The sequence below is a fragment of the Pseudonaja textilis genome, chromosome 2, assembly GCF_049901715.1.
Source record: "Pseudonaja textilis isolate UNSWEBS1 chromosome 2, rPseTex1.2, whole genome shotgun sequence".
Taxonomy (NCBI): domain Eukaryota; kingdom Metazoa; phylum Chordata; class Lepidosauria; order Squamata; family Elapidae; genus Pseudonaja; species Pseudonaja textilis.
This window is the reverse complement of record NC_141991.1, coordinates 78,627,998-78,648,619: the sequence shown is the minus strand read 5'-3', so window position 1 is coordinate 78,648,619 and position 20,622 is coordinate 78,627,998. Positions and strand designations below refer to the sequence as shown.

The window sequence follows — 20,622 nt, the reverse complement described above, 5'->3', positions numbered from 1 at the left end:
TAATTAAGTCTCCTTATTAGAATAAAACCAGAACATATAGGAAATTTGTGTGCAGAATCCAAAACAGGAAAAAACAGAAAAAAATGCTTCCATAGGCCAAAGTGATAAGTATATAGTGTGACCTCCCTTTACAATTGAGCAAAGCAGGCACTTGGCCCTTATAAACCTAAATAGAATGAAATCCTAACTACTGCCATTGCTAACACCTGTAGGTATCCTACTATGTCATGCCAAAATGACTGCTGTGCAGAAAGGTCTATTACATCAGGTTTGTGCACCATAATGTATGCTTCAGGATTACATACACCATGTTGTATGAGTGTAATTCATTGGAAGTTTACAAATAAGGCCAACTTTCTATCACATCATTCCAGTTAAAATGTCAAGGATCACAGAATTTGACAGAGATAAAATCATACTTTTGCATCAGCAAGGCTGCTCTCAAAGGGAAACCAACAAGCAAACTGGATATTCAAGATATGGTATTCAAGGCTAAACAATAATTATGATCATTAAAAACTTGCTAAAACAACGAAGTGGGTGGTGGCCTAAGACTTTTGCACACTACTATATATAAAATATATGTTACATGACTGTATAATATTTCAGCATGACATTTTTATTATCATTGGGCAAATCATTTTACAATATCTTAGGTTTACTCACAAATTCACTACTTTTTCATTCATAATAAGTAGCAGAAATTATGCCCAGAAATACAGGAGGCAGGGACTCAGACATTAGTATTTCAAAGGCAAATTAAGTCACAGGATAAGCTGGAGATGTTTTATATTAGCAGCCAGTGAATAACCAGAGATGGGAAGGTGGCTAACGGCTAGAGGCATTAAAAGTTTATGATAAGGGTTGTCCTGGGCTCCAAATGTTTGTATTTGTGGATGGTTTTTGTTAGTTTTCTCCTTGCCCAAAGTTATCTTTTGTGGTTGAGATAAGCTACAATTATTCCACAAGCTAGAATCCTTGCCTATTATCTTATACAATGGTCTGGTGTGCTTTATTAGCAGTAGCCACATTTAGCAATGCCATTTTTGGCATGGACCTGAGGAGTGAAAAGCTAAAAAGTATTCATCCCCTTTTGCATTGTTAAATTTTTTGCATACGTTTGCTATTAATTGCTTCCAAATAATTATTTCTGAGAGAAAACATAACACCAAAATTAAAATATTTACAGCAGATAACATCCATTGGCAAAGATATGCAAAATTTATAAAAATCTAACAATGGATGAATATTTTTTCATAGAACTGTATATTGCTAGCAATGTGAGTGAGGGCTGGTGAACTAAAGGCACTTAGGTATAATTTTGATTATTCTATGTGTGCTTATGTGGAGCTGAATGTTAAAATGTTCCCCTAATGTCCTAGTATGAGCACTGTGTATATATACTTAGGCAGGTTACCCCAGGATAATCCCTGATCAATCAACAATGCTGAAATTTCTGTGAAAACTATGGTACCTCTTCTCTTTTATTTTTCACCACAAAGTGATAACAAAATAATTTGATAATTTTCCAGGCTGAATACATAAGGCAGTATGGAAACAAGTAGTTCCTCAAGATCTAGAGAACTACAGTTCCCAGCATCCCTGATCATGGACATACAGACAGTAGCTATTAAAAAGTGTAGATCAACAACATCTGGGTGGCAAGGGTTTTCTCCCCAATACAACTTATACTAAAATAACAACAACGTATGCACTCCCCAAACATTTAACAAACTGATTATAGCTCTGCTTTGCAGATCTATAAATATACTATATAATTCCATACAAAATGAATAGTTTGGTGACTTGCATTTCAAAATACTTTTATTAGAGGATCTACACATGTTCTGCAGGGTTATCCATGGCACTTTTTAAATGAAAAGTTAATTGAAAAGCAAATGTCTTACGCCGGACATTCTATATCTTCCCAAGATGCATGCTGTTACATGGAAAAACTTGGCTTTTTTCATTCATTTTGCATATTTCCTGAATTTCCCGTGCTCTAAATATTACAAAAATAAAATTAGTTGATACAAGACTTTTATTAGAAGCTCACTAAAATGATCTTATTTCTTTATTAATCCAATTTTATAAAAAATAACTCTGGGCAGTGCACACCAATCTTCTTCCCAAACACCCCAGTGTTATACATTGCAATAAAATTTCCAAACATTTTTAGCATTCCTTATGCAGCATGAAATCATGCTTTTTATGTATTCATAAATGACAGACCAAAGAATGCAAGTGTTACTCATAACCCCATTCAAACAATAACTGACCAAAGGAATTCCAAGTAGGTCTGGGAACATGGGAGTGAAAGAGCAAGATTTTCTGGTATTTTCAGGATTCTGCTACCTCAAAAGTAATCTGGGCATCAGTGTTGTTTTATTAAAAACCCCAAAAAAGAATTGGGTGAATTTTCTTTTGTCAGCTTCAGGTATGCAATCAAGGAAGCCAATGCAAGACCCTCTCAAGGGAATAAAGGGCTCTGACACCCACAGGATCATTCATATACCATTCTGACCTATCACTACTGCAACCTGCCCAGCAGCCCACCATCAGTGTAAATATCCCCAACAGTAAATTTATCTCACAACATTTTCATCAACCACACCTGGGTCATTTGAAATGGATATCACATGCCTTCCCATTCTATTCCATCCTCCCAATCATCCAAAGGGATTGTGGTTTTCCCTGGACTTTTAATTTTTATGAGTTGTTATCATTACTTCATATACAAAGACAAGGAAGTTTAAATCAATTTTAATAGACTAAGCACATTATTATATGGCTAGAAGTTCACAGCAGAGAAATTTAACTTACTTCTTGTTTGTCACGATTCTGATCCGGATTTTGTAAAGATGGTATTTTGGATATTTCAGCTTTCTTTGACTCCCTTTTCAGCACCCTTACCTGTTTGACTTTACAAGAAAAAATAACTATTTCTAGAATTGCACTTTTTTTTTAATCTTTCCTTTTTTTTGAAAAAAAAAATGATACCGACTATGGGTTTTGCTGTTTAGATTAGGTAGTTGTTTTAGAAATGGCTACTAATTAAGTATATAAAAGTAAAAAGTTGTGGCTGTAATGACATGATCTTATTCTAATGTGCTAAAAAGAGTTGGAAGTCAATATTTTTCTTTTTTCCCCCTTTACACTACACCTCTTCCTCTTCCCTTTTTCCTTCTCATTTTCCCAATATTTCACTTTCTTTTGTATTTTACATCTTCATAAAATTAATAAAATTATCAATATAGAATTGTACAACCAATATAGAATTTCTGTTCTGAAGCAAATATTAGAAAATCTACAGCTCAATAGCTAACAAAACCATTGAAGATTGCAAAAGGAAAAATGATCTGTTTATTGCTTTCGTATTTTAGTTCAGCTTTCAGTACATATATGAGGACCTCAGCCTATATGATGAAAAATAAATGAAAGTGGTCATTCGCAGGAGCGTAATACCTGTCAGAAAAGCAACATTAATCACTGCATCTGGTCCAAATTTGAAGCTCCTCAGGCTGCTTAGCATTAAAAATAAATGGCCCAAGAAAGTTATTTTTTAAAAAAGCAACTGAAAACAAAAATCATATAGAGTGTAGAATTTCATGTCCACTATTTATTAGTGAAATAGATGTGGAAGGGAATGTCAGTAGAGACCAGTCACGCCACTAGTCTCTTCAGAATAGGTCTGAAGTTGAATGCAGCAACAGATATTACATCCTTATGTAATGAACATGTGTGACATTACATACTGTATATACACACACGCATATTGTATTCTATTTATTTGGATGCTTGTTTGCTTATCTACTGCTTATAGACATGTACTGCCTCAGTGAACATAGAAGTATGATTTGACTTCTATTTCCAGGTTCAGTTTTACATTTCTCTAGAGGGACAGTGACTTGGCTAGAGAAATGTCTGTGCATTTGCTATCTGCATTATCCAAAAGGTATGTCACCAATAAAAAAGTAATTCTTCTCTTCCCCTACCTCATGTATTGCAAGCCTTTTTAGAAAATGAGCGGGTTCCAAAGCAGTTTCTCAGTTGGTTATTGAATTTCTCCAGTTCAAAGAAAATAAAACAATATACATTCTTGACCATCTTGTGGCCAAATTATTCAGAACTTTACCTTTTAATATTTTATTTATACTTAAAATATTCTAATGGAACTAATTTTTTTAACTGGAGAAAGCAGCATTACATAGAAGAACTGTTTAATCTGATCTTTGAAAAAAATCAAACAGAAATAAGTGCAAATGGTGGCATTTACACAATACAGGTAGTCCTTGAATTATTACCACAATCGAGCCCAAAATTTCTATTGCTAAATGAGGCAGTTGTTTAGTGAGTTTTGCCCCATTTTATGACTTTTTTGCCACAGCTGCTAAGCGAATCACTGCAGTTGTTAAGTTAGTAACATGGTTGTTAAGTGAACCTGGCTTCCCCATTGATTTTGCTTGTCAGAACCTTGCAAAAGGGGATCGCATGATCCTGGTACACTGCAACTATCATAAATATGAGTTAGTTGCCAAACATCCAAATTTTGATCACATGTCCGTGAGGATTCTGTAGTAGATGTTAAGTGTGAAAAACTATCAAGTTGCTTTTTTTTCAGTATTGTTGTAACTTCAAACTGTCACTAAACAAATGGTTGTAACTCGAGGACCACAACTAATGCTTCTAATGGAAAAATATAAAAGGCTAAAGCTCGATCTGAATTGGGGTCAAATATGCTTGATGGCTGCCACTTAAAGCCAGCCATAACTGTACGGTAATAATAGCTGGATTTCTTCCCGTTTCAGTAATTTCTGGATTTGGTTTGTATCTGTGGTGGTATTCGACCGGTTTGGCCCGGTTCTGCCGAGTCGGTAGCAGCGATGAGCAGTGGAGTCCAAACTGGCTCTCTCCGCCGCTCTGCTGTTGGGCCCACCCACTTGCCCAGGCTCCCATGCTCACCTTTATCCTCTGAATTTGAAGCCCAGCTGCTTTGCGCGGCACAGAAGAGTGCTGCACGGCAGCTGCTGAAGTGACTGGGAGAGTGAAGGCTTGCAGAAGGTGAGTTAGAATGCCTCTGCGCCTGCGCAAAGTGCACGTTTGGTGCACATGTGCATGCAAAGTATGTGCACACATGCAAAACGTGCCCACCAATCCATGCCCACCGAACTGGTGGTAAAAATATTTGAATCCCACCACTGGTTTACAAAGAAAAGAGGCTACTCCAGTTAAGTACTAAGCAAAAAGACTGCTGTCAATGAACTTTTGGGGAACTATTTCTTCGAATCTTATGTACTGCTACTTCATATTTAAAGTCCATAATTAAACATACACATTTCAGATGTAAAGCATTACAATTACATACACAAACACATTCACAAAGACCTGTAGAATATAACTAACATACTTTCCATTGCTTTCAATTCTTTCTGTTGCCCTGTTGTATTTAGTTCTGGCAAGTGAATTTCTCTTTTCTCACATCTTGAAATGTTGCGTTTCTTCCTGTTTATGTTCACCATTTGATCAATTTGAACAGCTCTTTCATACAGGGATACTTTGTCCATTTGGTTCTAAACATGGAATAATTATGCATCCAAGGAAACATCTATACCATGATTGTAATATAAATTATATCAAATCAGCAACTCAACACTTCAGGGGACAATTGTATATACACCGCCACCAGATGCCTCCCACAAACCTCATTTTTAAAAAATCAAAAATAATTTTTAAAAATTAAAAAATTAATTAATCAGAAATATAAGAAATTGACCATAATCATGCAAGATAACTATTCTTGGGAGACATCTATGAGAATTCATTAGATTTAATTTTTAAAATTATTTTTATTCATTTCTGCCTTTGATGTAACATACTAAATTTTTTCCCTTTATTTAGGGAAAGCTTATATTACCAAATAAATTTATACCATTATAATAGTAAGTAGAAGTTCTTTAAAAATTATTTGGCTAAATCAATATATTTTGTGCTTTAGTAACTGACAGCATTTAACATTATGTCTCTGAAAAATCCAACTATAGTACTTGCTTGGTTTACATTTTACTAAGATTTATTTATTTTATCTGCTAAAGAATAAGAAGCAACTTCCTTTGGAAAAAAAAATAGGATAATGGGAAAGCCAAGATAATGTTTGAGACGTGTTTCCAAGCATATGTCTCTAAAATAATTATTTAACTGACACACCAAAGGCTATGAGTCAGAATTCAATAGCCAATCTTCCCATAAAATTTGCTATTTTCAGTTACCTCATTCAAATAAGCCTACTCTGTAACCAGACCACCAAAAAAGCCGAAGAGATGCATAGCTCAGTGACAGTTATTTATTTTCCAATTCAGATCATAGAAACAAGCTATGGTCCAGAGGCCAGGAAGGTATAAACATCCACTTAGTATTAAGTTGCTTACTCATTTATAGAAGCCTGAAAAGGTGTAAATGTTTTACAAGGGAATATAATTGAATTGGAATACTTAACTCCAGGCTATACTAGAATGGCAGAACCTATTGAATGCTTTAATACTAGGGACGAACAGAGCTAGACTTTGTTTAGCAACCTCAACTGGAACCAGTAACTCAGATGTTAAGAAAAGCAATCCCTCAACAATGCTCATCATTTGATTTCAGCTTTCGTTTGCTTTTCTGCCAGAAAGATATGACTCCAAACAGCTAGGTGAATCCAAACAATGAGGAAATTTTCCAGAATTCAACTTACAAGGAAGCTGGGTAAAAGGGAAAATCTTATGGCCCTTGTTTCCTACTCTTCCCTCCCCACTCTTGGATAATTAGCAAGAAAAGAACTAATGGTGGAATTTGCATTAATTGGATAGGAAGGGATTACAAGAGAGTAAGTTGGGGAATTCCCATCTAAAGGAACGTGCTAGCAGTTTTCACAGATGAAGCCCTTCACAGATAATCAGAGTTGGAAGAGACCTTGTAGGACATCTAGTCCAATCCCCCCCCCACCTAAGCAGGAGACCCTACACCATTTCTGACAAATGGCAGTCCAGTCTCTTCTTGAAAGCTTCCAGTGATGAAGCTCCCACAACTTCCGAGGGCAAGCTGTTCCATTGGTTGATTGTTCTCACTGTCAGAAAGTTTTTCCTTATTTCCAGGTTAAATCTCTCCTTGTTCAGTTTCCATCCATTATTCCCTGTCTGGCCTACAGGCGCTTTAGAAATTAGCTTGACCCCTTCCTCTCTGTGGCAGCCCCTCAAATATTGGAAGACCGCTATCATGTCTCCCCCCGGTCCTTCTCTTCACTAGACTAGCCAAGCCAAGCCCAGTTCCTGTAACTGTTCTTCATATGCCTTAGTCTCCAGTCCCCTAATCATCCTGGTTGCTCTTCTCTGCATTTTTTCTAGAGTCTCAACATCTTTTTTATAGCTTGGTGACCAAAACTGATGCAGTACTCTAGGTGTGGTCTTACTAAGGGTTTATAGAATGGTATTAGTACTTGATCTTGATTGCATCCCTCTGTTAATGCAACTTAGGATTGCGTTAGCTTTTTTGGCTGCTGCTGCTGCTGCACACTGGTTCATATTTAGCTATCATATTTTTCCTATCAGGCTTATAGCTGCCAGCTTCCTAGAGGCAAAAGAATCTTCAGTGTCAAATTAATTAGGGTCTGGTCAGTCTTGGGCAGCAGTGCAAACCTATTAGAGAGTTCCAATCAATTAATTAAGGTCACAGAGCTGGGTTTGTTAACTTGAAGTTAGCACTCTTTGGAGATGCCACTGCATTGTGGAGAAAAGCATCTCAGAAAGAGATAGCTTGCTTAAATAATAATTATTTTGCCCTGCCAGGGGGCAAAATAAAAAATAAAAACAAAAGAAACAAGTCAGGTATAGGACAATGCAATATTGTATTAATTGTGTGTAATGGCAAATGTGACTGAGAAACAATGAGAAGGTCATAGATGCAGGCTTTGGCTGCAAAGTTCATTTTTTTATCACCATTGTAACTGCAAATGGTCATAGTCAGAGGCAATCACTAAATCAGGATTACCTCTACAGCAAATCAAAACTACAAAAGGCAGCAGCATGATATTGACAGATTTGCTTAAGTTATTTCCTCACTGATTTAAAAGAGCATAAGAGCGTTTTTTTAATATTTTCAAATATGAGACCATCAAACAGGAATACTGATTTTAAGGTATACAGCCTGCAAACCCTAACTCTGCAAAGAAGGTAAGCTCCAAAGAGGACACATCCTGATTTTTTTTATCCTACCTTTATTACCTTATAAATCTCACAGTAGTGAACATAAGTAATACTCCTTCCTCTTCCTATTTTGCCCACGACAACTGCCCTGTGAGGTGAGTTGGGCTAAGAGAGAGTGGCCTAAAGTCACTCAGCTGAGTTTTCATATCTAAAGTGGATAAACCTCCTTCCTTCTTTACCTATAGCTGGGCTATAAACCATGCTTAAACAAAAGTTTTATTTCTGTCAAATCTAGCATAGCTTAAAATTAATTGGAAATTAATATGGTTTATAATTGCATTAGTGCATGAACTACAGTATTTTACAAAATATACATATTTTTATAGTTACTTGAGTCATAACTCCATCTTCCTGACGACTGTTTGAACCTATTTGTCCTACTGATGGCCAAGGACTTCGCCGTTTTTTTGCTTTTTCTGGAAGTCTGATAAAGAAAGAATACATTTATTCTTATACAAAATCAAGCAGTTGAAAGTGTAATGTTTCCCCAAAATGAAATTTTAAAACATATTTCAAAAATCATTTCAAAAAAATTTATCCTGGAAAGATTATTTTTAAATAAGGAGTCAAACACATTATATTTAAATCTATGAATTAAAAAACCCTACTCTTTAAAGCTTTAAATGAGCCCTGAGGGTTGACTGAGATGTTTTCCTTCTATTAACAGAAATGATTGGCTGGTGGGAATGGAAGTTACTCTTATTCCCAGGATCTCATTTTGTGATGTTTATGAATTTAATATTAAAATTATATTTTGTACAGTATTAATCCAAGTTATGGAGAGGAAATAAAACATTGATTCAGGTTGGTTGCAATTGGAGAAGCCTGTAAATCCTCTAAAATAAATGAATAAAAATTAATACCCTTTCCTATCCTCCACCCAACTCTCCCCTACACATGGCCAGCATTCAGTTTCCCAATACATACCTTGAATTAGGACACAGGAAATGTGAACTGAAATTTCCAGTAAGATTCCCACAGTTTGGATGTATCCGTGGCATTGTTGTACAGGGTGTCTGTGGAGCTTCATCCTTTATCCCACCAGCATCAATGCCAACTGTTATCAAGCTGGTACCATCACCAATTGTGGGTTTGCTCTCATGAGGTAAGTTGAGAGCATTCTGAGACAAAGTCACCCACTGTGAAACAGCATCTTCTTGTTCATTTCTTTTAAACTCTGAAAGTTCAGATTTCCCCGCTTTCACTTTAATACCTTTGATCTTGATCTCCTTTGACTTTTTGTCTTTTTCCATTTCCTAGAACAGGTAATACATTCAAACTTTGTGCAAATATATCTACTCATACTATAAAATCTGAAACATGTTTATGAAATTCATTAAAAAATGAAACTGTTCAAATCATTTCAGAATATTAATTCACAATTTAAAAATAGTTATTTTGGAAATAACAACATAAGGAAGACCCTGCTTTATTTTTTTCATAGTTTCAATAGATAAACCTGTGTAATTCTTATACTGTATAATCTTCTGATCCAGAATACTAATTCAACAACTATGGAACACTAACTTTGATAGATAAAATACCATCTTGCTAGTAGAATACATGAACATTCTCTGAGTAATATGCTGGGATTATTAATTGTGGAATTGTCTTACTAAAATAATTGAGAATATTTTCTTTACAGGAATACTGCTTTAAACAAGTCTTTTAACACTTTAAAGCTAATGCATTTGCTGCATCAAAATTCTATTGCACAAAATCCATCTCATCAGGGGATTGTAATAAACTTGTTGGTTTTATAGGTGTTGCAAAAGTCTTTATAGCTTTTGCTGCAAAAGGCATGCCAGCTACTCCTCTGGAGCTTGCTACATCAGATAATTTATATATGTTATATGCTGTGTCATTGATCAAACATTTTTTAAAAATAATCATAAATCATTCTTACCTTTACAATAACAGGACCATTCTGAGATATGTTAATATGAACTATTCTCTTTTCTTCTTTCATTTGTTCAATCTCTTTGTTATTGTCTCTGAATTTTGAAAGATAACTCAGCTTTGCTTCTTGTAGTAATTTGCTTTTCAATTCTGGTAAGAATCTGATATGAAAAAGGACATTACTTACATCACACTGACAATTGCAAATATAATCTTGTCCAGTTGCTTGATTCCCTACAACAATTTGGTTCTCCCTGTTTTCCCAACCACCTACTTTTCTCTAGAGACCAAGCTACTATATATGAAATAAAGTACATAATTCATAGATAAATTAATGCAATAGACAGTTCACATAACTCTTTTCAGTATTTAGTATTGTTACTGACGTATATCTACACTCTTTACTAAGCAAATATACTGTACAAAGCACACAAACGACAACACATGTTCTATATCATAGATTTGGCCTCATTGGAAAAGATTTTAAGAATCTGTTGATGCGCTCATTGTTCCACATTAAATATTTACTTCTCAGTACAAAATATTTGCTAACTTTCCCATTCTCTTTCAATCTTGACAAATTATGCACTGCTGCTATGTGTTGTATTTAAAAATCAGGATTCTTTCTTGTCCCTTTAGCAAAACTATTTTGAAGTTTGAAAAACAGAACAAATTCCTAGACAGAATTGCAACAAATTCACTATTCATTCAATCTTTTCATCTAATACTTAAGATTATCATGTCACCATGAATACATTCCAAACTATAAAGGTCTACAAAAAAAAAGACTTTCACACTGGCTTGTGCTTCAAGCTTTCCTTCTATACATTACATCCATTCAAGCTAATTACTAAAATTGTATCCGAAACTATAACTATATATGCTTTGATAAGCAAGATTGGGTGACAAGATAGACAAGGCTAGTAAACTTTCTAATATAGCTACATAACCCATCTTCTGCATAAAGGAAATAAAACCTGCTTCTGTTGTTCTCAGCCTTTCTATTGAAATATATTGCTTTTCTTTCTTCCATATTTCGTTTATATTGTGAGCCATTTGTTGAAACTAAGAATATCTCATTCACTGATTCCTTTTCTTTCACAGAAGATGAATCAAGTTTCTAACAATATACATTCTTTACAAAAAAAACAACAACCACCTGTCTGGTGATGGGACATTCTCTTGTTATAGATTATGCTTTTCATCATTCCAAGGTATCTGTTAGACTCAAAGAGTTTTTTTCAGCACTTGTGTTCACTTTTTTTTCATACTTTGTTCAATAGCAGATATGCAAAAACATCACTCTCAAAAACCAGTAACCTGGGTCCTGAGATCTGGGTTCAAAAGGTAAGGTTTTTCTTCCTTTTCCTTAGGACTAATTCCTCCAATGGGAATTAATATCTTCCTTTTCCTCATATATTTTTAGTTTCTAAGTGCAAACCAGTCTCTATAGAAAAGGTTTCCCTATCCGAGGGTATAATTTTCAGATTTGAGCTCTGAACCCTGTCAATTCAGTACATCCCGAAAGCAAGAACATGAGAGTTAGATAAAACAAGAATAAGATAATTTCTCCATCTCCTTTTCTTTCTCCCAGGCTACTTCCTTGGCTAGTTATGAAATTTTGAGAAAAAAACTATTAAATTTCATAAAGTAATATCCTCATGTTCACATTGTTCTGGTTATGATAAGGAGAATTCCTCAATTATCCTCACTCATATTACTATCTCTGGCCCACCTTTCACATACCCAGATTTGTTTCAACTGAAAAAGTCAGAATACCCAAGCAAAGCCACACCAGATAGAAAATTTTAAAAGTAGTAAACACCTAGAAATCTGGAAGATATTAGTTAGGGAGGGATGTTCTGATCTACAGAGTACTGGGACATTGAATAGCAGCAATCACACAGTAATTGTATTTCAAATTGCTCTGTTTTATATCTAGAACATGTCAAGAAAATAAGATTCCAAGAAATCAGATGTTACGCATGAGAAAAATATAGCATCTCAGCAACACAAACAGTATTATTGTGGAGATTTGATTCTCTCCAATCAATAAATTAACAGCAATTTTACATCTGTCATATAAAAAAGCCAACCACCTCAAAAAGCTCTTTGATTAAATGCTGAACGTTATATCCAAATAGCTTACTTTTCAACAAAACCATCTCTGGTGAAATATTCATGCTGTAGCAAATCAGCAGATGATATCCTGTCTGCAGGATCCATTTGTAAACAAGCCTAGTAAATAAAAATTATTATGTTAGAAATAATATACTACAGAAAAATGTTGTGTAATAAAATTTGTATTATATTTTTTCCTATTGTTTAAAAAAGTAAATGTAATTGTCCTTTAGTTTCAATAATGAATAACTCTCTTTATTGCCAGAAAAATGTTGCTCAATTTTTCTCTACAAAAATTCCTACATTAGTACACTAATATGAGTAAGTCTCAGTCCTTTTAAGACAAATTCTGTCTTGCTTGAAACAGAAAATAGTTATCCTTCTCATGATCTTTGAAAGAATTTCTAAGAGCATTTTAGGAACACAGGCCTATTTTATAGCATAAGAAATGCAAATTGCTGATAATTTATTGTCTAGAATCCTGCCATCTTACCTAAAGGAAATATACTTTTCATCTACAAAACAGTTAACATGTTTTTTTTTAAACTCAATTATTAAAAAAAGTAAAATAACAAAAGAAAGGACAGCAGACGTTAACAAGACTAGAACAATCTCAGTACTTCACAAGGCCTCTAGGGTCCCCAGGCCCAATACCAGGTTTTAAGAACTTTCAGAAAATCAACAGGGATGGAATCAGCCTCACATCGGGGCCCATAATGTGGGTGCCATGGCAGGGAAGGCTCACTTCCTGAGACCTGAAATCTTTTCAAGGATAGCCTCTTATAGAATGTATTAGATAAGTCCAGTCAGGAGATGACCAAAGCATAAGTGACAATCAGCAGAGCCCCTGATCTAGGAATAGGTGCAATATAAAGATGTACAAAGGCCCTTCTAGCCATGATTGCCATCTACTCTTTGAGCAGGAATCAAGAGTCCAGGAGGACCTCCAAGTTGTGCACAAGTCTGTTTAGGGAAGTGCAATCCTGTGCAACAACAAAGATGGCATAGCCTTAGAACCAACAGGCCCCAAAACCTAATCATTCAGTCTTGTTAAGGTTTAGCTGAAGATTTTTACTCCCCATCCAGATATTCACAGCCTCCAGACACCAAGGTAAGATGTCTATGGTATTGCTTAATTCACCAGGGGCAAAGAAGTATCGTCAGTGTATTGATGATACCTCACCCAATAGCAATGGATGAGCTCTCCCAGCGGTCTCATGTAGATGTTGAATAGGAGAAGAGCACAAAACTCTGTGTCACCCCTTACAGTAGCTTCCAAGGGCAAGATTCCCCCCAATTACTACAAATAGGATTTGACTCTGGAGAAAGGAGATGAACCAGTACAACACAGTGTCACCTGCCTCAATTCTCTGAGCTGATTTCAGAGGGTACCATGGCATGATATCAAAGGCTGTAAAGGTTGAGTAGGGCAAAGGTGGATGTTCTCATCAAAGCCTCAGTTATATTAACATTCTTAATTTTCAAACAATACTTTACTTTTTCTGAAGAAATGCAGCTTTTTCTCTTTAAAGCATTAGCTTATTCAAAAAGTGAATCAACTTTTCCGATACTGCCAGTTATAAGTTCAAATATGAAAAAGAATGATAACTACCAGCTGGGCTATAGATGATAACTTAGCAATTCTGCCTTTCTCAGCTAGAGCCTCGGGTAAGACCAAAAGTGTTATCATCCATATCCAGGGTAACACTAGCCAAGGATTGTGAATGTACTCCAAAACACAAGAAGAGTACAGTGTTGGAGGAAGCCTACCTAATTTTTATTCCAGAGCATTATTTATTGCAAATCTAGAAACAGAAAGAAATGTGCAAGAAGGAATCTAAAACAAAGGGGCAAACTGGATATTATGCTGAATTTATAATTAGGAAACACATTTGCAATTTGTTTATACGCATAGCCGTGTTAATTAGGAGGACTATAGCACTTGAGCTTTTTTTTTCCCCAACCACATTCCCAATTATAATTGGCCATTTATGCCCTTAGTTGCTCTGAATGGTTCCCATCACCACCACAGGATAAGGGGGGAGGGGAAACTCATCTCATTTTCATTCCTAGTAGCACTTTTTCCTGCCCTCAAGGCACTAGTTCTGCCACTGTGAACCTAACATCACTGGATTTTCTAAAATGCTGAGACCAGCATAGTTCCCTTCATTCCCAGAAAAAGAAAATCTATTCATGTTATCAGGTCCTGTCTTTGAATAGGCAGAACTATCCAGTCAAGATGAAAATGAAGAAAATGCATAACTTCCACAACCTGAGGCTCATTCAGGATCTTGAATTGAACTCCTATAATTCCCAGTTAGCAAAGAAAGCTCTTCTGGGAAAAAACATTCGCAAAAATTACTCTGCCCTTTTAAAAATAAATAAGGGTATTATTCCTGAATAGTAGAGCCCTTGTTTGCACAAGTGTTAAAACATATGTTCTATTAGATGTGACATAGTCTTCTGGTTACAAAGTTGCTGATTTTAACAAATTAATGTAAACATATTTAGATTTAACAGCAGTGAACATTTGCAAGAGCTGCCTCGTAATCATTTTTCCAAAAGCTGTTTGCAAACAGAGCTGACCCTCAATAGGAGCTAATGGCTAGTTCTGTTCCTCCTCCCTCCCCTCCTCTCTTTCTCTCTGTTTAAAAGTTCATCAGAAAACAATGAACTTAAGGCTATCATTTAGTAACACAGGAAAAGCTCTTAGTTTTGAATTTGGCCAAGACAAAGATGTTGCAGAAAAGTCTTCTGCAACCTAGCCAGGCTAATTGTATTCCGGCATATTGGAGGGGTGTTAGGCCAGGGGGTCGCTGGCTGAAAACTAGAAACTGTTGCATTGGAAGCAGCCCAAGAGTCTTCAGATGTATGCAGAATAGCTTTGCTGTCTTTATATGGTCCTATTGGTGCAAAGAGACTTTCCTGAAGGTTTTTTGAGGTGGGGGTGGGTTTTTGCCATCAGAAAGGCAAGGCATTTCATAAAGCGAGCAATAGGGAAATATTTAATTCACTCTATCGCTCTAATTTAAAAGAAAAACAAGGTTGATTGTAAGCTTCATACTCCCTCATTGAAAGTTAAATTAAGAACTGTAATATTATTTCTGGAATTTCTCACTGCTAGAATCATAGAGAACGTGTAAAAACATTTCTCAGAAGCAGTGTTATCAATCCAGAAATGGCTTTATACTGATCAAGGAGCAAGCATTGTTTGACATGACTGAATTGTTCAGAGTCCCTTAGAACTCTGTGGGTAGCTGACATGATGACACTGTGGCATATGAAAGTTAATATAGAGATATCCCAGAATTACAATAACTAGCACTTTCTGTATCATTAGTGAAATTTAATATGTACCAGCATTGCATAAAGTAGAAACTGAAATTGTCCTAACATTTCCATGTTTGGCTAACGCATTTTTAAATTTGTGAGTACTATTATTCTGTTGCTTGCAGCTTTAGTGACCTTTCACTGAGTGAATGAATGATAACCCTTCATTTCACTGAAATGAAGTCTATCAGTGCTAAAGGAGTTATGGGCCTCATTACTTTATGCGGAATCAAATACTTTAGACTTTTGTTCAACAATAAATGATAGCTGTATATTATTTTTACAAATGTGCCTGCCACTGCTATTGCCATTAATGATGTAACTGACTCTTTGTTACTATGTATAATTCTTTAGATTTAAGATCTGATAAGCAGACACTGTCTAAAACAATATTTGTAAAATGTAGATTTCAGAAATATAGCAGAAAATTTTAAGAAAATCTATTTTATGGGGTGAAAAAATTATAAAGAGGCTGTCAATCAGCCTTCAGGAAATATGTCATTATATAATAGATTAAATCAGGTTTCCTCATTTCAACAGGGCCTTTCACAAAGAGTTCAGGCAGTTGAACCATAGCAACTCCCCGTCTAATCTGGAATGAGGATACAACAGAGTTAGTGACAAGACAACTAAAGCCAATATTGTTACGTCTGTGATCTGAGTAATGATTACCAAAACAGAGAAGAGACATGGGAAAGAAAACTAATGTAACATGTCAGATTAGTCACAGCTGTATTATTACATTGATAACCACTTAATATATTTACCTGGGACTTGCAAGGCACAAATAGCAGGCCTTTCATCTTATTTTAAGCATAACCAATATAAAATCAAAGGATCACTGAGTTGTAATGTGGATAAGACAAAAAACAAACAGAATTGACACAAAGTTTGTTTACTTTTGTATTTCAGAGATCGAGAAGATCTACCATAATCTCCCTTTCTCTTTTTCTGGGGAGTGAAATGAAGGAAGCTTAGTGATTTGGAAGAGGAGGGGCAAGACAAAGAGTGAAGACATGGGGAAAAGCCAATTTTGGGCCAGCACAATTTGCTGATAGAGTTGGGTATGAGTCGATATGGGTTCCACTTCAAGCAATTTATTCAGGAAAAATATAGAAATAACATGCATACTGAAATTTGCTATAAACATTGGGAAAATCACCTTATAATATTTCAGGAAAACCTTTTAGCTAAAATTTTGATTAATCAGAATTAAAATGTTGCCCTTAAATTTTCAAATTGAAAATAATTTGCAAATAGCCTCTACTTTTAAAAAATCTTCCTTTCCTCATATAAGCAAATGAATTGTGAATTCAATTATCAGAAGTATCAGAAGCATGAAAAAGCACTATTCCCTGCCAAACTAATTACAAGACACAAAATAACCCTCTATTCACCAAATACATCAGGATTCATCCACAATAAATGATCATCCGTCATGAAATACCTATTATACAATGTATCTATAAACCTTCTCATATCACAAACAAATAAATAAAAGGCTAATAGTCCTCCAGAATCCTAAATTCCTGCTTAGACTATCATGATTTTTTTTAAAAAAAGATGTTAGCTGTCTTTAAAATGTTAGATGCTGTTGTAGAATTTCAAGTTTCCTTTTCCTCAGTGAAAACTAAAAGTACTTATTTATCTCACAACAGTGACTTTAGGCAGTGTAGAAAGTTTAAAACCAATAATTACAAACGAATTTATTCTGTAATGTTAACGAAAATATTTAATAAGAAACAACTAATGATTCAAAGCTAGAAGTGTATAATTCCCAAGATGTATGTATTGGGATAGTATAGCATAAAATAGTTTTATAACATAAAGTAGCTTTACAAAGAAAATATGAATGAATCCTGTTAAAAACTGGAATAAAACTCAAACTACAAAATAGAAAAGCTATGAAATGGATAGAAAATTGTACACGTCTTGTAATTATTAATATAGATTTGTTAAGAAATATTTTTGTTAATTATCTACCTTGAAAAACTTGTTTGAATTTTTATGCATTTTAATTGCATTATACTTTTAAAGAAGCTGAAACTGTGACCACCAATTCATGACATAATTAATAACAGAATTAATACTGAAACGTATACATGTAATTAATAAAAGCACTTTTAAAAGAAAGAGGTCTAATTTTGAAACAGTAGCTTCTAAAATCATATCTATTAGTTAATAAAGGCTAACAATGTTTGAGACTTAGAAAAATAGCCTTTGTTTTCAGTTAAGATTTTTAAAACCCAAGAAAAAGTAGGTAGGCAACTACTAAACAAGATAAAAAGGGGGGAAAGGTTTTGAAAATTAAGTATTTTATTATAAGTAGCCAGATTATATTGAGCTGCCATTGAAGAGACTTTGAAGATAACTGCATTTTTTTCCTTTAATTTTGTTTCTTATTTTTAACTTGAGAGAACATGATGGAGAGACAGTGTTTCCACTTAATAATTCATTTTGATTGATTAGTACAAGGGTCTTCAAACTTGACAGCTTTAAGACTTTTGGATTTCAACTCCCAGAATTCCTCCTCCAGTCATGTTAGTTAGCTCAGGAATTCTGGGAGTTGAAGTCCACAAGTGTTAAACTTGCCAAGTTTGAAGATCCCTGGATTAGTATCTTGATATTTTCAATATTTCTCATTACTAAGAAAATCTATGTTAACTTATGCATTACTAGATGTGTATGTTTTCTAAATAAAGATGAAAATGATCAAAAGATACTTTATCTTCTGTTACTACAATATCTTGTTTGAACCAAAGTAATGCCAGATGTGTGCTCTGTAGCGTTATAATCCACTATTGAGATTTGATAATGGTTAGTGGTTTCCATAATATTGTACCAACTTATAATCCACTCATACGATTTAATAAATGGCCAATAGTTTCCATAATATTAAGCCTTAAAACAGTAGAACTATGTAGCATGATCAATCCCATTCCATGTATGCTTTGGAGTATGAAGGAATATAAATATAGCATCTGTCTGCCACTCCTTAAGGTAATCGTGTCTTTCCCCAGGATCATATATTTGGCCTCCAAAGAACCCTTTTGGAATCAAATTCAAAGCACTACACTGCCCAAAGAAATAAGAACAACTAATAAATAATAAACCAGATAACAAATAATCAGAGTTGGAAGCGACCTTGTAGGTCATCTAGTCCAGCCCCCTGCCCAAGCAGGAGACCCTACACCATTTCTGACTGATGGGAGTCCAATCTCTTCTTGAAAGTCTCAAGTGATGAAGCTCCCACAACTTCCAAAGGCAAACTCTTCCATTGGTTGATTGTTTTCACTGTCAGAAAGTTTCTCCTAAACCAACAGTCGCCAACCTGTGGGCTGCGGCCCACTGATGGGCCGTGAGAAAATTTTGGTGGGCCACAGAGAAATCTCACCCCCAGAGCACCTCCCCAAAGCAATTAATCCAGGCTGCGCAGAAACACAAGGGTGTGCAGGTACGCTCCCTGCCCACTCGCTCCTTACCCGGTAAACTTGCCTGCTAAAATTGGTATTTTTCCTTTTTCTGACCATCATCTGTTCTGCTCTGCCAGGAGATTTAGATTAGCTAGGAAGCAGGAAATGGTTGGATTTCTTTTTTTCTAGCTAGTCTTTAGATCTTTGGCTCTGCTTTAAGTACAGCTGAACCTCCCTTAGGACTGAAGGTTTGCTTCCAAGCAAATTCAGTGCAGACTCACTGCAAGCAAATTTGAGAAACTGAGCTAGCCGATGGCAGATAGATAGATTTCTGAATGAATCTGTGATTCTGTGAGCAACTCAATCTTCCTGCCTGCTTTGCCTGATATTGGGTAAAAGTTGCTCGTTTTATATAAAAAATTCAATATTTATATATTTATAATATTTACATACAAGCCATGCCCAGCCAGTCACATGACCACCAAGCCACACCCACAAATTAGGCCATGCCCACAGAACCAGTTAGTGCTCTGGGATCTAAAATTATGACTTTGGTAGTCCCTGAGGTCCAAAAGGTTGGCGACCCCTGTCCTAAACCACGTCAGAGCATGTAGCAAGTGTTAAGTCAAAATACAATTAGAGTTGACTGGAATATCCTGAAGGAAGAAAAATCTCGTAATGCTGACTAAAAACACCAGCAAATTCAACCACTCAACCTTTAAGGTAGAGGTGAGGAACTACAGGTGAAACTCAAAAAATGAGAATATCATGCAAAAGTTCATTTATTTCAGTAATGCAACTTAAAAGGTGAAACTAATATATGGGACACTCATTACATGCAAAGCAAGATAGTTCAAGCTGTGATATGTCATAATTGTGGTGATTATGGCTTACAGCTCATGAAAACCCCAAATCCACAATCTCAGAAAATTAGAATATTACATCAAATCAATAAACAAGGATTGTACATAGAACAATATCGGACCTCTGAAAAGTATAAGCATGCATATGTACTCAGTACTTGGTTTGGGCCCCTTTTGCAGCAATTACTGCCTCAATGCAGTGGGGCATGGAAGCTATCAGCCTGCTGCACTGCTGAGGTGTTATGGAAGACCGGGATGCTTCAATAGCGGCCTTCAGCTCTTCTGCATTGTTCAGTCTCATGTCTCTCATCTTTCTCTTGGCAATGCCCCATAGATTCTCTATGGGGTTCAGGTCAGGTGATTTTGCTGGCCAATCAAGCACAGTAATCCCATGGTCATTGAACCAGGTTTTGGTGCTTTTGGCAGTGTGGGCAGGTGCCAAGTCCTGCTGGAAAATGAAGTCAGCCTCCCCATAAAGCTTGTCTGTGGAAGGAAGCATGAAGTGCTCCAAAATCTCCTGACCCTGGACTTAATGAAGCACAGTGGACCAACACCAGCAGATGACATGGCTCCCCAAATCAACAGACTATGGAAACTTCACACTGGACTTCAAGCATCTTGCAGTGTGTGCCTCTCCATTCTTCATCCAGACTCTGGGTCCTTGGTTTCCAAATGAGATGCAAAAGTTGCTCTCATCAGAAAAGAGGACTTTGGACCACTGAGCAACAGACCAGGTCTGTTTTTCTTTAGTCTGGGTAA

General features: G+C 35.7%; 1 protein-coding gene across 2 annotated transcripts in view; it reads right to left on the bottom strand.

Moving 5' to 3' along the window:
• Positions 1 to 20,622, bottom strand: part of CDKL3 (cyclin dependent kinase like 3) — a 38,867-nt gene that overhangs the window by 1,053 nt on the left and 17,192 nt on the right. Inside the window, exons 7-13 of one of the 2 annotated variants that reach the window (XR_015741723.1) lie at positions 12,286 to 12,374; positions 10,144 to 10,297; positions 9,165 to 9,493; positions 8,568 to 8,661; positions 5,408 to 5,570; positions 2,824 to 2,921; positions 1,908 to 2,002 (exon numbers count right to left, since the gene is read on the bottom strand). Coding sequence is in view for 1 of the 2 variants with exons in the window: in XM_026696483.2 (XP_026552268.1) it covers positions 1,967 to 2,002; positions 2,824 to 2,921; positions 5,408 to 5,570; positions 8,568 to 8,661; positions 9,165 to 9,493; positions 10,144 to 10,297; positions 12,286 to 12,374 (963 nt within the window). In the remaining variant the exon portion in view is untranslated. Of the gene's footprint in view, positions 1 to 1,808; positions 2,003 to 2,823; positions 2,922 to 5,407; positions 5,571 to 8,567; positions 8,662 to 9,164; positions 9,494 to 10,143; positions 10,298 to 12,285; positions 12,375 to 20,622 lie in introns of those variants that run through there. The other variant, XM_026696483.2, reaches the window with a different exon arrangement.